This window comes from Pollicipes pollicipes, unplaced genomic scaffold (genome assembly GCF_011947565.3).
Source record: "Pollicipes pollicipes isolate AB1234 unplaced genomic scaffold, Ppol_2.1 Scaffold_5724;HRSCAF=6776_pilon_pilon_pilon, whole genome shotgun sequence".
NCBI classification, from domain to species: domain Eukaryota; kingdom Metazoa; phylum Arthropoda; class Thecostraca; order Pollicipedomorpha; family Pollicipedidae; genus Pollicipes; species Pollicipes pollicipes.
Window position 1 is genome coordinate 14,255,200 of NW_023596746.1, and position 12,126 is coordinate 14,267,325.

A 12,126-nucleotide genomic window follows, 5' to 3' on the forward strand; every position below is an offset into this window, starting at 1 on the left:
ACCACATGGGTATCACCGGCGTATGCTTCCCACTCCCTATAATGATGTGAATCAACAACCTTGCACGAAAGCCATGCGCTATTGGTACCAGTACACGAACAAGACAATTTCGAGTACTCCTAGCTCCTTCATTCTGCTCTATGTGACAAATGCTGCGAACAAATAGCGTTTTACCTTACATCCATCGCCAGCGAGTTCACATCAGCCGACGCATAAATCTGCGCTGCAAGTGGCGCTTGATTAAGCGAGGAGGGTAGAAATGCTTTCAGCTGATTGCTTTGTGATGTCACAAAACAAAACAAAAGGACATGCCAAACTGTTAACACTTAGAATTGAACCAAACGGCGAGTGCCGCCGGACGCGATCGGTAGAAATCGGATGGGACGGAAAGGGATCAGATGGGACGTGGTGGCAGCGGATCGAGTGTGATGATCTCTCTCTCTCTCTCTCTCTCTCTCTCTCTCTCTCTCTCTCTCCTCTCTCTCTCTCTCTCTCTCTCTCTCTCTCTCTCTCTCTCTCTCTCTCTCTCTCATGAGCCCAGACGGGACCGGGCGAAATTGGAGGAGACCGGTCTGGACCGGACGAGGCGGCACGGGAGCCGCACGAAACCTGACGCGTTGGGGCCGGACGGGACGGGACCAGATGACATCGAACGGACTGACAGAACGAGAAAGGACGGGACAAGACTGGATGGAATCGAATGTGACCAGACAAAACCAGGCAGGACCGGGTGGGACCACACAGTTTGGAGTGGGACTGAATGGAACCAAACAAGGCCAGATGGGCTATATGGGACCATACGAGACCGGATGTGATAAGACCGAGCCCGCCTGGTATTGGTCGGTCCCGTCCATTTCCGACCTGTTTAGTCCTCTTGCTATTGGTTACGTTTCATGCCGTGCAATCACATCTTCGCGCCAGGTTATATTTGGCCCCGCCAGGCTTTGACCAGTCCATCCAGACCCATCCGGTTCCACCCGGTCTCGTCTGAACCCATCACGTTCCACAATGTTCCTTCTGGTCCCGTTCGGTAGCGTCTGGCTCCATTCGGTCACGTCCGCTGCCTCCCAATGCCACCTGATCCCACAGCTAGCAGGTCGGAAGAGTCTTGTTCCCCACCTCTTCTGTTCCGTACGGCCACGTTCGTGGAACGCTGGGTACCGTAGACCTAGAGGTATGAGACACACACAGACGCAAGAATTTCAAACCCTGTATCTTGCGTTCGCGTTTCTTCGATCGCGGATGCCGTTGGTGGGTTAAGCTGTTGCTTAAAAGGTAATGATTATCCAAGGCATCTAAAGAACGTCTTGGTAAGTTAGAACATAGCATTCTATCGGTGTCCGTCCCATTTAAGGCGCTCTTACAACGGTCAGTGTGCATGCTTACTTTTACAACGTCTCATGTCAATCTGGCCACACTTTTAACGCGATATGTAACCAGGGCTGTGTTGTTTCCCTGAAACAGGATCAGAAGCATTGAAGGAGAAAATGACCAACAAGTGCATGTGTGGGTATGTGTGTTTCCGTGTGTGCGTGTTTTCGTGTATGTGCGTGCGTGCGTGCATGCGTGCGTGCGTGCGTGCGTGCGTGCGTGCGTGTGTGCATGCGTGCGTGCGTGCGTGCGTGCGTGCGTCCACGCAACTAACTACAAAATTTCCCGGCATAGAGCTCAAAAGACATTCTCAATACGCGTGTGGTGGTCAAATGGACCACCCCTCGAAGCCTTTTCCAGAATGCTTTCAGAAAGACACGGCGTAGCTGCGTCGAAGTTTGCATACTGTAAATAATTGAACAGTGGATCGTTTGGATCAAAGATTCAGACACCTCGTAACGTCGCTGACCTACAGCGAGTCGAAATCCGGCTATGGATTCGGCATAGTCAATTTCTAGGAAATCGATCAATCTGATGAAACAACGAAGTGTTAGACGAAATAATACACCTTTTAGATGCTTTCTTAGGCAACACAACAATTGAATGAGCGAACTCCACTGACCTGAGGTCAGTATAAAGGTCAGACCAGGGTCAAAACCAACCTGTTCTATTACTCTAGGGCCTGCTGTATGAGATAGCTTTTGGTGCTCATTTCGGATTAATGGATAACAAGAACTGCATTATACATCTTCCATGGACTTCTTAGAGGTCGGAATGGGTCACTGACTTGAAATGATATGGGTCAAACTATTTTTAGGAACATGCTGCCAAGCGTCATCTTTATCGCTTATTCAAATGCAAAACTGAAGGCAGTCCTGTATGATTATCGTTGACATGATCTTCAAGGGGTCAGACAAGGTCACTGATCTTAAATCTGCATGTGACCTTTTGCTTAGAACAGGTGTCTAGGTTTTAGGACACATTGGAGGCCAACCTAGAAATTGATTTCGTTTGACCTTATCTGACCCGGAGGTCATAAGCTAGGAGCCTTAAACGTTGACCCAAGTGAGTTCATAACCAGGATAACGCACCCTGTGAGCAAGTGTCTGTATCTCTCTTAGTTTCTGAGATCTCAAGGGGTCATAATGACCCCCCATCTGTGCGATGGGTATCCAACCGACCACCCGGGCGCGTGTTAAAACGTTCCCACGGGTGAACGGCGACCAATAAGCACATTGGGCGTTTGCGGGCATCTTATCGCGGGTGACATCCTTCATTTTTAAGAGAAATTCGAACTTTGCTTGCGGTGTCACTTATCCCATCGCGAGTGGTTCACTTTTCTCCGACCCGCACGACCTCCAGGTATCTTACCTTGAGAACCTAGATTGGCGATGTTCTTCAGCTCTTCAAACTTGATATCTCCATGGAGTTTCTCGACCTTTTCCTTCATCTTTGATCCTACAAAGAGTAAGATGTTCGAATAAAGGAAGCTGCACGGATACCGTACGTAAAGCGATGACGTCAGAGCATGGGCAGTAATGAGCACGAGCAATGAGCAGAGCATGGGCAGTAATAACTATTCACGTTTCAATGTCACTTTTCCTCTGCTGAAAATAGGCTCAGAACATTAACGCTTTGGCTACGGTGACGTCAGGGTGAAATCTTAGAAAAGGGTATGACTGTGAGTTGCAGAGAGCAGTGGCGTGGGAGCTAAGTTCGAGTTGAGGGGGTCGCAACCCCTTAAAAAGGGTATGACTGTGGGTTGCAGGGAACAGTGGCCCGGGAGCTATGTTCGAGTTGAGGGGGGTGCAACCCCTCAAGTGCCAAAATAGGCTCTCCGATATTAGATAGTGAGTTCCTGACAAGTAGGAATAGGCCCTTTAGGTCACTAATGGACCCTCGTCAGAATGGCCTCCCAGTGCATAGGCGCAGGAAGCCTCTAAAAGTCTGAGATACCAGGCTCAGGGTGTGCTTAAGAATTTTTGCGGGGAAGCAAGCCCGGTGACTAGAGGGGGAGGAGGGCGATCACAGCTGAAGGACATTGTGCGCTCTTTATTTACGTCATAAGTTTTGGAAATAGGTCATTGTCACGCTCACCACGCTAAATGTACATCTACAGCTGTTTCCCACTGGTGTACAATGATTTGATTCATCAGTGTCATTTGGGAAATAAGGCTACCCGGCTTCCTGAGATTATTCGTCAATTTCAACGTTATTTTCCTGGGGAGACGAAATTCCACGAGCAGGTGGATATTCTGGGTAACTGGGGAGGCGTCTGTCTTCACAAGGTAAATGTCAAAATACCGCCTGGGCATAGGCTGGTCAGAGTTTTGCATGCTGGTCAGCGAGTCGTAATACACCGGAATTTTCGTGTGCCTAGATTTCGCCAGCTGCTTTTTCAGAGATGACATTTGTCGCAGCATTCTTGGCGGAAAAAAATTCGGAAGCTTCAAATACCCGCTGCCAAAAATGAGGTGGCAAAGAAACAGAGCTTCTGCTGTAAAAACGAATCACAAAATGAGCGACATTGTTTCGGATAATCCTTACCTGAGCCCTGCTCCTGTCCGCCATCGGTGCCCCCCCCCCCCCCTTGGATGTAGATTACAGATCAAGATGGGGTCCAGAATTTGTACTGGCATTACGAACCCGTGTTTGTCTCGCATTGTTCAACGTTCAGCCAGAATCGATCACTGAGAAACATTTATGTAACACGGTTTGATGCATGCGCGCTCGCCAAGTTAGCAACAACCCTGGCGCCCGACGTTGCAGTCTCCATAGGCCGCACAGCGTCGGTCTCAAGGCTGACACTAAGTGGCGGCCAACAGGCAGTGCGAAAATGATGACACATCTGGGAGAGTACTTTTGTAGGCTTTTGGACAGCAATTCGTATGTTTAGAAAGTAGTTCCGAATATAAATCACCAGTGTGTTTTTTGTGATTGGCAGGAAGGACAAATTAGCATTTACAGCACCGCGAAATGTTGCTGGAATCTGATATTGGGACTGGAAGATTAAGGGTAGAATCGCTATTTTTCGTGCTGCTGTAGCTGTTAACTTGGCCAGAGGACATCCTCAAGGCCATTTTTAAAACATGCTTCATTCTAATATTCAAATGCTTCAAATTTATTTTGAAAGACTATCGGAAGCATAGTTCAAGCCGGCCATTCTCCTGCGCCCGCCACTCGACGCCTGGCATTACTTGCAGCGACCAACGCCGCTCGGTTTTGCTTTAAGCTTGTGTACGGAGAAGGAAACCAACGCTCGGAATTGCAGTCTCCATGGGCCTCACGGCGTCGGTCCCGTAGCCAACACTCGGTGGGCGTGAACGGGCGGCAAAAACGACCATGTGTAGCAGACTGGTACTTTGAAACGCGTTATACCATAAATTCGTATACGTTCAGATGGTATTTCCGCGTAGATTTCGCTTGTGCAATTTTTAAGATTGATGTGCGGAACAGATAAACATGAAAAGCATCACGAAATCATGACGCAATGGCGTACTCGCGATCACTCTTGTTGCCGTAACTGATAATTTCATTCAGAGAATCAACCTCGAAATCGCGCTATCACAAAATCGCAAATTAGGGTCTTTTAAATGCCCCGTTCGGATTAAGTAAAGGCTGTGGCGCTCCAAGATGGACATGTTGGTGACCCATCGCCGATATGTCAGTCTGGGGCCAACCTCGGATTTCACCAATCGGAAGTATATACATTGCGGTGCCCCCGGAAATTTTTGCCCCTTGGAATGAAGATTTTGACGCCCCTCGCCCAGGAGAACGATCCAAGATATAGTTTGGAGTGGGAAGCGTAACGTTGTTGCGCTCCTGGAATTTGATGGTCCATGAGAATTAAGGTTTGGGGCCCTTCGTGGTGCCCTTTGGAATTGGGTGACAAGCAAAAATGAAAGGTCCGATGCCCGGCATGATGGTTTAGCGTTCTTTTACTGAACGTGCCGATCGAGAATTTCATGAAGTGGAAGCGGCATGGAGATCGTGGTACCGGTGGGATTCGGTGGCTTCGAAAATAACGATTGAGGCACTTTGCGGTGCCTCTTGAATTTGATGCCCCTTGGAACTAAGCGCTATGGGTCTCCAAATGAAAGTTTTGGTATCTCTCCACGATTATATTTTCATGCCACGAAGGGACGTCAAGAAATTATTGGTGGTCCAAGGGGATGGGTAGGATTCTCCCCCCCCCCCTCTCTAGATCTACCCCTGTTTCTACTGCATTACCGATTACAAGCAGAACAATTGAACAACCAAGTTTCGACGGTCGTGGAGCATTGCCACCACACCATTTAGTGAAGTAGCTTCTGTGGCCTCAGCGGCCGGTGCTTCCGGGAGGACCCATGGCCAGCTACTCAAAATCGTTGCTCTCCCTCAGCCTCCTGGAATGGTCTCGAAACGCGCCATTCATGGTCTTGCACAGCATCCACTCAGACAGGGAGATGTCATGTGCTAATGGTGGTTGTATTTTTGCGGAAAATAGTCGGACTTTGAACTAGACCAGGATGAAAAATCGCTATATCATGTTTTTAGAAGTTGTGAGGCGTCAATGAAGAAACATTATTAAGATGATCATGCCCATCTGCTTCTCTGCGCTCATCCACAACATACGACCTGTTGAGCACGTGCACAAATTGAAAGATTGAGTGCCATCAATATAATCGTTTTTTTAGTACTACTAAGAGATTTTGAGGCGTTAATGGAGACACATTACTGAGATGATCACGCCCATCTGCTTCTCTGCGTTCATCCACAGCATACGCCCTCTTGAGCATGAGCACAACTCGAAAGATTGAGTACCGTCAATATAATCGACTTTTGACACTACTAAGTCGTTTAGCCAGTGCATTCTGGTTGTTAAATTGAAGGTCGATAACTCAACATAAGAACTTCGAGCCAATAAAGCCGAAAAAACAAACCGAAGGCCTGTTTTCTTATATCAAGTCAAAATTATGACCATAACCACAGAATTACGAGAAGAGGAAGAGGTGCGTATGGGAAATAGGATGGGTAAGGTTCACGGACTCTCACCCTCACTCCCAATGAAAACGCGAAGGTCCACCTCACCAAGGCTCTAAAAAAGACGAAACGGGCTCTTTGGTATAAGAGCAAACTCGGGTTTGCTATTTGTTATCTCATTCATCGTACATGACAGGATAAGATCTTATCATCTGCCACATTAAGCAATTGAGGTAGATGGCTGGTGAGCTAGGCAAAGTGGCATGCATGCTAAGTAAAAAAGCAAGCTAAATGCGAATTAAATCTGAAACGTGTGGTGTGGGGGGGGGGGGGGCAGTTAACAATACTGATTCACACACTGGAAAGCGGAGAGACAATAGTCCCTTCCGGCCCTCTGGTCCAATACCCATGCCATAGCGTTAAGATGGGCACCTCTTCAGGTCAAAATAGGACATAGGCAGTCCATGACGGGATCTCTACACGTTACAATGGACCCACGTTACGTCAGAACGGGACCTCTACGGGTTAGAATGGGTCCTCGCTGGACCGGAACAGCCTCTTTACAGGCCAGCATGGACCCTCCACAGACCAGAATGAAACCCACAGTCGGTAAAGGGCCCTCCACAGGCTAGGATGGGCCCGCCACAGGCCAGAAGGTACCTCCTCAGTCAATAACGGACCCTCCACTGGTCAGAACTGATCGTGTACAGACCAGAATTCGTCCTGGATAGGCCAGAATGCCCCCCCCCCCCCCCCCTACAGTAAATAATGGCTCCTCTACCGAACAGACCGGGCCCTCTAAGTCAATAATGGGCCCTCCACAAACCCGAATGGGTTTCTGTGCATGCCAGAATGAAGCCTCCACAGTCGGTAAAACACCTTCCACAGGTTAGAATTAATCCTGTATACGCCAAAATTATCTGGCCAAACTCAACATGCCACCCTCCACAGGCCAGAATTGCTACCTGACATTGTCGACTACATTTACCCGATGTTGCGGATAAGCTTTGACAAGACTTTTGATGCTTCCAGGAGTGACCTGACACTACTGTCATCTCCACGCTTCCACGTGGGTTTATGAAGGCATTGCAGAATCAGCCATTACGGCGCTGGTGCAGCAGCTGTGGCACATGACGGGTGGGATTTTGCCCTTGGCACTCTTCCATGTCGATGAACCAGAAGCCCAGCGGCGTGCACAAGCAGACGCTTTCCTCGAGAGCATGAGCTGAGTAATCCCCCACCGCGAGCCGCGATGATGCGCTCTGGCATTGGTTCTAGCAAGTCTAGGCTTCCAGCACTCGCCGACCTCTTAAGGGGCAGACCTCGCAAGTTCAGACCGCTAGTTTGGCACGGAGCGCCTGTGCATCGATTCGGCTTTTCTACCGCTAACGTCAAGCCGTGAGTCATAACGGTTTTCCAGACGGGCCTGGCGAACGTGCGTGGCATCAACGTCGGCAATGACCCAGCCGAAATCCCCCCCCCCAAAAAAAAGAAATAGGGGAATGGGCATTGAACATGACCGTCCCCGTTCCCGAGCGTCCCCGCTTTTCGTCTTAGCGGCGAAAAGCGGACGAGGACATAGACTGATTATGCCAGATCGAGCAGCACTTCTGGAATGTGCTCCAGGGAGCCTGCTGGCTCACTGCTGCAGCATGACCGACGAAAGCAGCCAGGTCTTCGCCTCCAGCAGTGCAAGCCTCGCACAGATCAGGACAAGGACTGTTAATGTGAATCGCTGCTTTTAATTGCCATTGTTCGGTTTATTGTTTTCCAAAATGATTTCGCGTTATTTGCAGAATGCAATGCTGAACTGACGTATTTGTTCACAAAACCGTTCTGGAAACGCTAAGTTCCTGAAAGTTCGCTTTTTCTGAAATGCAGCCTCCTTAGTTACACCTCTAAATCTCGATATAAATGTGCCAAAACTCGTGACACACTCCTTTGCACACGGTAACCAAAAATAGACCCAAGATATTGCACATTTTCACCTTATAGTGTGTTGTAATTTGATTCACCATAACACAGCAAACCACACCGTAAAATGACGACCATAGTTTCCTATACGAGAAGACGCGTGGTGCATCTTACCCAGTGCACCGGGGACCCACTTCGTTACCGGCTTGTCTTCAAGTTCCGCACGCTTCCCAGTATTAAATGCTGTCTGTATCCAGGTGAACTTGTGGGGCACGAAATCTGTAAATACAGCACGCTACAGGCGGTGCGTTTCGTACAAGCCATAACTTAAGTCGGCCGGCAACCATTCAGTGTGTGCATTGTTTTTCACATCGCGGATGATCTGTCCATCAGCTTTACGATTAGTTCAGTTATAATGGATGACAATTAATTTTCAAAGAAATCTGACTGAACGTTGTATACCCTTCATCTCAGTTTTCACTAACATGGTTTGATGCCAAAACTCAACGCCGTCATCATAGAACAGCAATATCGGTTCAGTGAAATGTTTTGTGCGCAGCAAAATACAATGGAGCACACGGCGAGAGCGCCAATTAGCTTACTTTGTACATGACCTTTGAAGAAACCACACCAACAACGATTTAAATATTAGCGCCATCCTGATTAGCAGGCGCACCACGGATCTTGCCGGAAGGAGCAAGCGAATAAAATGCGACCGATGACACCAATGTCTGAAGGCTGATGCCGGCGGCAGAAGAACATTTCCAGTCGTTGAAATATTATTTGATGTCAAGCTTAAAACACGGAGCATGCCCCCCCCCCCCCCTCCCCGCAAAAAATACTTGCGGTTAAGGTCGTCTAACCGGCATTTCCTGATATGTTAGCGGTCAGTAGTTGTTAGCATAAGGGCTGTGATCTTGTACTGCGTGAATAAAAAAGTGAACTGCCGGCCTCCTCTGAACTCATGAGTGACCTTATATTTCTATAATATATTATATAATGCAAAGTACGATGATCTCTGTCCCATTGAAGGTTTACTTTACGGCTTTCCGCTGCGATCCAACACGACCGCTGGCCACTCGCCGCCTGACGTGTCTCTTACTTCGTGTGCCCTCCTTCTTGCTCATCAACACGAACCCGCGGGCTGCTGGGTAGCCCTGGTCAGATTCGGGTTGTGAGGCGATCTTCCAGTCCAAGCCATCTTCCACTACGGCGCTGTCAGCTGTCCCGCATTCGCAGCCCGTCCTGCAAGGACCAGTCAAAGAAACATGGACTGCTACGCCGAAAACAGCACACAAGGACAAGTCAAAGGAACATCAACTGCTACGCCGAAAACAGCACACAAGGACAAGTCAAAGAAACACCAACTGCAACGCCGAAAACAGCACACAAGAACAAGTCAAAGGAACATGGACTGCTACGCCGAAAACAGCGCACAAGGACAAGTCAAAGAAGCATGGACTGCTACATCAAAAACAGCACACAAGGACAAGTCAAAGGAACATGAACTGTCACGCCGAAAACAGCACACAAGGACAAGTCAAAGGAACATGACCTGCTACGCCAAAAGCATCACGCAAGGACAAGTCAAAGGAATATGAACTGATACGCCAAACACAGCACACAAAGACAAGTCAGAGGAATATGGACTGCTACGACAAAAACAGCACACAAGGGCATGCCGAAGAAATATTAACTGCTACGCCAACAGCGGAACACAAGCAATGAGATGTGCTTGATCTGCTACTTACGCCAACATGCAACGCTTTTCGCAACGCAGTTGAACTAATGTCCTTTTCTTCCGGAGCGAGATACTCTTCGAAATAGTTGAGCTTGTGCCCACTTTCTTACGCATTTTCACATTTTAACCTGCCAGCACAACTAAAACGTGCGATAGACGAACGATTCGCCAGGAAAACCTTTTTTCTGATTTTCCTGGATTTAACCATGTGTTTATTGACAATGCGTCTTACGAGACACATCAGTCAGACACGCAAATGCTCAATGACTGCCAGGTACGAAACCTGTAGAGATTAGCAGTCCGAAGTGCCCGCAGACACCAGGTGCAAATGCATTGGACACATTTCACGACTATCCTAAACGAATTTGGGCCATCTGCGTTAAAGTGCCATCATGTGCGCATGCAAAATCTCTCCAAATATCATATCTGTGCGTGCGTGCGTGAGCGCACGTCTGTGTATCCTCTGTCGTGTGAGTGGACCAGAGACGCATCTTCTTCCCAAAATGTCCGCCCGCAGACCGAACCGCCTCGGTCAGTTGGGGATCAAACCCACAAAAGCCAGCTGAGTTATAATGCTGGCCTAGGGTGAGGGCTTGGCCGGCATATATTGTGTTAAATGCAAGTTGCTGTCATTCTTATTAATTTGTATTTTTTGTTGCAGTTGATGCACTTCCTTTTATTGGTTCAAAACCAAAGCTGCTACACTTAAGACGCATGCATAGTAAGCATAACATAGCGTGCCCCTGCCATCTAATGCAGATCATGTTGTGCCATATGCCAATAATGTTGCTAAAACAGCAGTGAGCAAAGCACCTGAACCTATGAATTTTCTTTGGTACCGCCGTGCAGCTTAAACGCTGTGATGTCAGTCTTCCACTGCAAATCAGAAAGGACTGGGAAGTTTAAATGGGCCATCACTAAGATGTGCATTATTTCAGTCTAGCTCCCCATCTCAGTAAACCACAGGTTAGGCTTTACAAAATTGCATGCTGTAAAGAAATGATGGATGTTTCAACTGCTCGGAAGTATGTTCAGTTTATTACAATGAAAACGGAAATAAAGCATATATATATATATATATATATATATATATATATATATTTATAGCTCCAGGAAAGTGGGGACATGAAACAATGCCAATCGAATTCGTCATTTTCACGATGTGCTTGACAACACCTGAATGCGTTGCAAAAGTTCTAATACGAATAATCCGGGCTGCTTAAATATCGTAGCCCTGGCGAAAATCGTATCGGTGTTTATCGTCCTGAATCTGGACGTGTCGAATCAATTTCTGAGTTATTTGCCTGTCAGCTCATTACTTCGTGTTATTGGAACAATGCCGCTATGGGATCGGCACCTGTTCTAGCGCTTGGAAGTAGTCAATCTATCCTCATTTTTCCATACAAATTGCATTGAGCGCCCATTAACTAGCCTCGAGAACAAAGAAGCACAAGTTTGTAAAGCGTCGTTAGATACACCTTTCGTTGCATGCCATTTAAAACCTGTGCTGTGCCTAGTCACACATTACATGTTTGCTTACACTCCGATGGACATCCATGTAGCGGTGCCCTTTTCAAAACACGCGCGCCAGCAATCCTCGATGAAAGGCATGTTGGGCTCCTTATTCCAGGTGATGCCTTTTGGTCTTCTGTTGGCCCAAAGCCAGTGTTTTGCAGCTGAAGAATTGTGAGCATGGAACAAAACGGCACAGGTTTATCCATTTCAACATTCAAAGCATGACGGTGCGCAACTGCACATGCCAAGGCTCTTTACATTCATAACAACTTCAGTGCCATCGAAACTCTTAGGATGATGACCGTCATCTTGCCAGAAGACATTGGTGTTCATTACATCTATTAATCGTCTTCACCTTTATTATAGACATAAAACATACATAGCAGAATGCCTGTGCATGTTTCAAGTAACATACGCGTGGCGCCAGTCTTCTTTATTTTGCCCCAGGTAATCACAGCCAGCACTGAGTAGGCTTCTACCCCATCCACGTGCTCGTTGCAGAACGACATTGGTAGAGGCCGAAAGCCAGGTCCGGCAGCTGTGGCGTTTCCGCATCTGCATCCGCCCCTATGAGCCAGAATGAAATCAAACGCATCGTTATCACCTCTCACAGAAAGCAACAA

At 47.8% G+C, this 12,126-nt stretch overlaps 1 protein-coding gene across 1 annotated transcript in view; it reads right to left on the bottom strand.

Moving 5' to 3' along the window:
• Positions 1-11,976, bottom strand: part of LOC119102489 (uncharacterized) — a 29,186-nt gene extending 17,210 nt beyond the window's left edge. Inside the window, exons 1-5 of the mRNA XM_037225861.1 lie at positions 11,919-11,976; positions 11,529-11,664; positions 9,350-9,492; positions 8,422-8,526; positions 2,743-2,829 (exon numbers count right to left, since the gene is read on the bottom strand). Of these exons, the coding sequence (XP_037081756.1) occupies positions 2,743-2,829; positions 8,422-8,526; positions 9,350-9,492; positions 11,529-11,599 (406 nt within the window). The 5' untranslated portion in view covers positions 11,600-11,664; positions 11,919-11,976. The remainder of the gene's footprint in view (positions 1-2,742; positions 2,830-8,421; positions 8,527-9,349; positions 9,493-11,528; positions 11,665-11,918) is intronic.
• Positions 11,977-12,126: the final 150 nt, after the last annotated feature.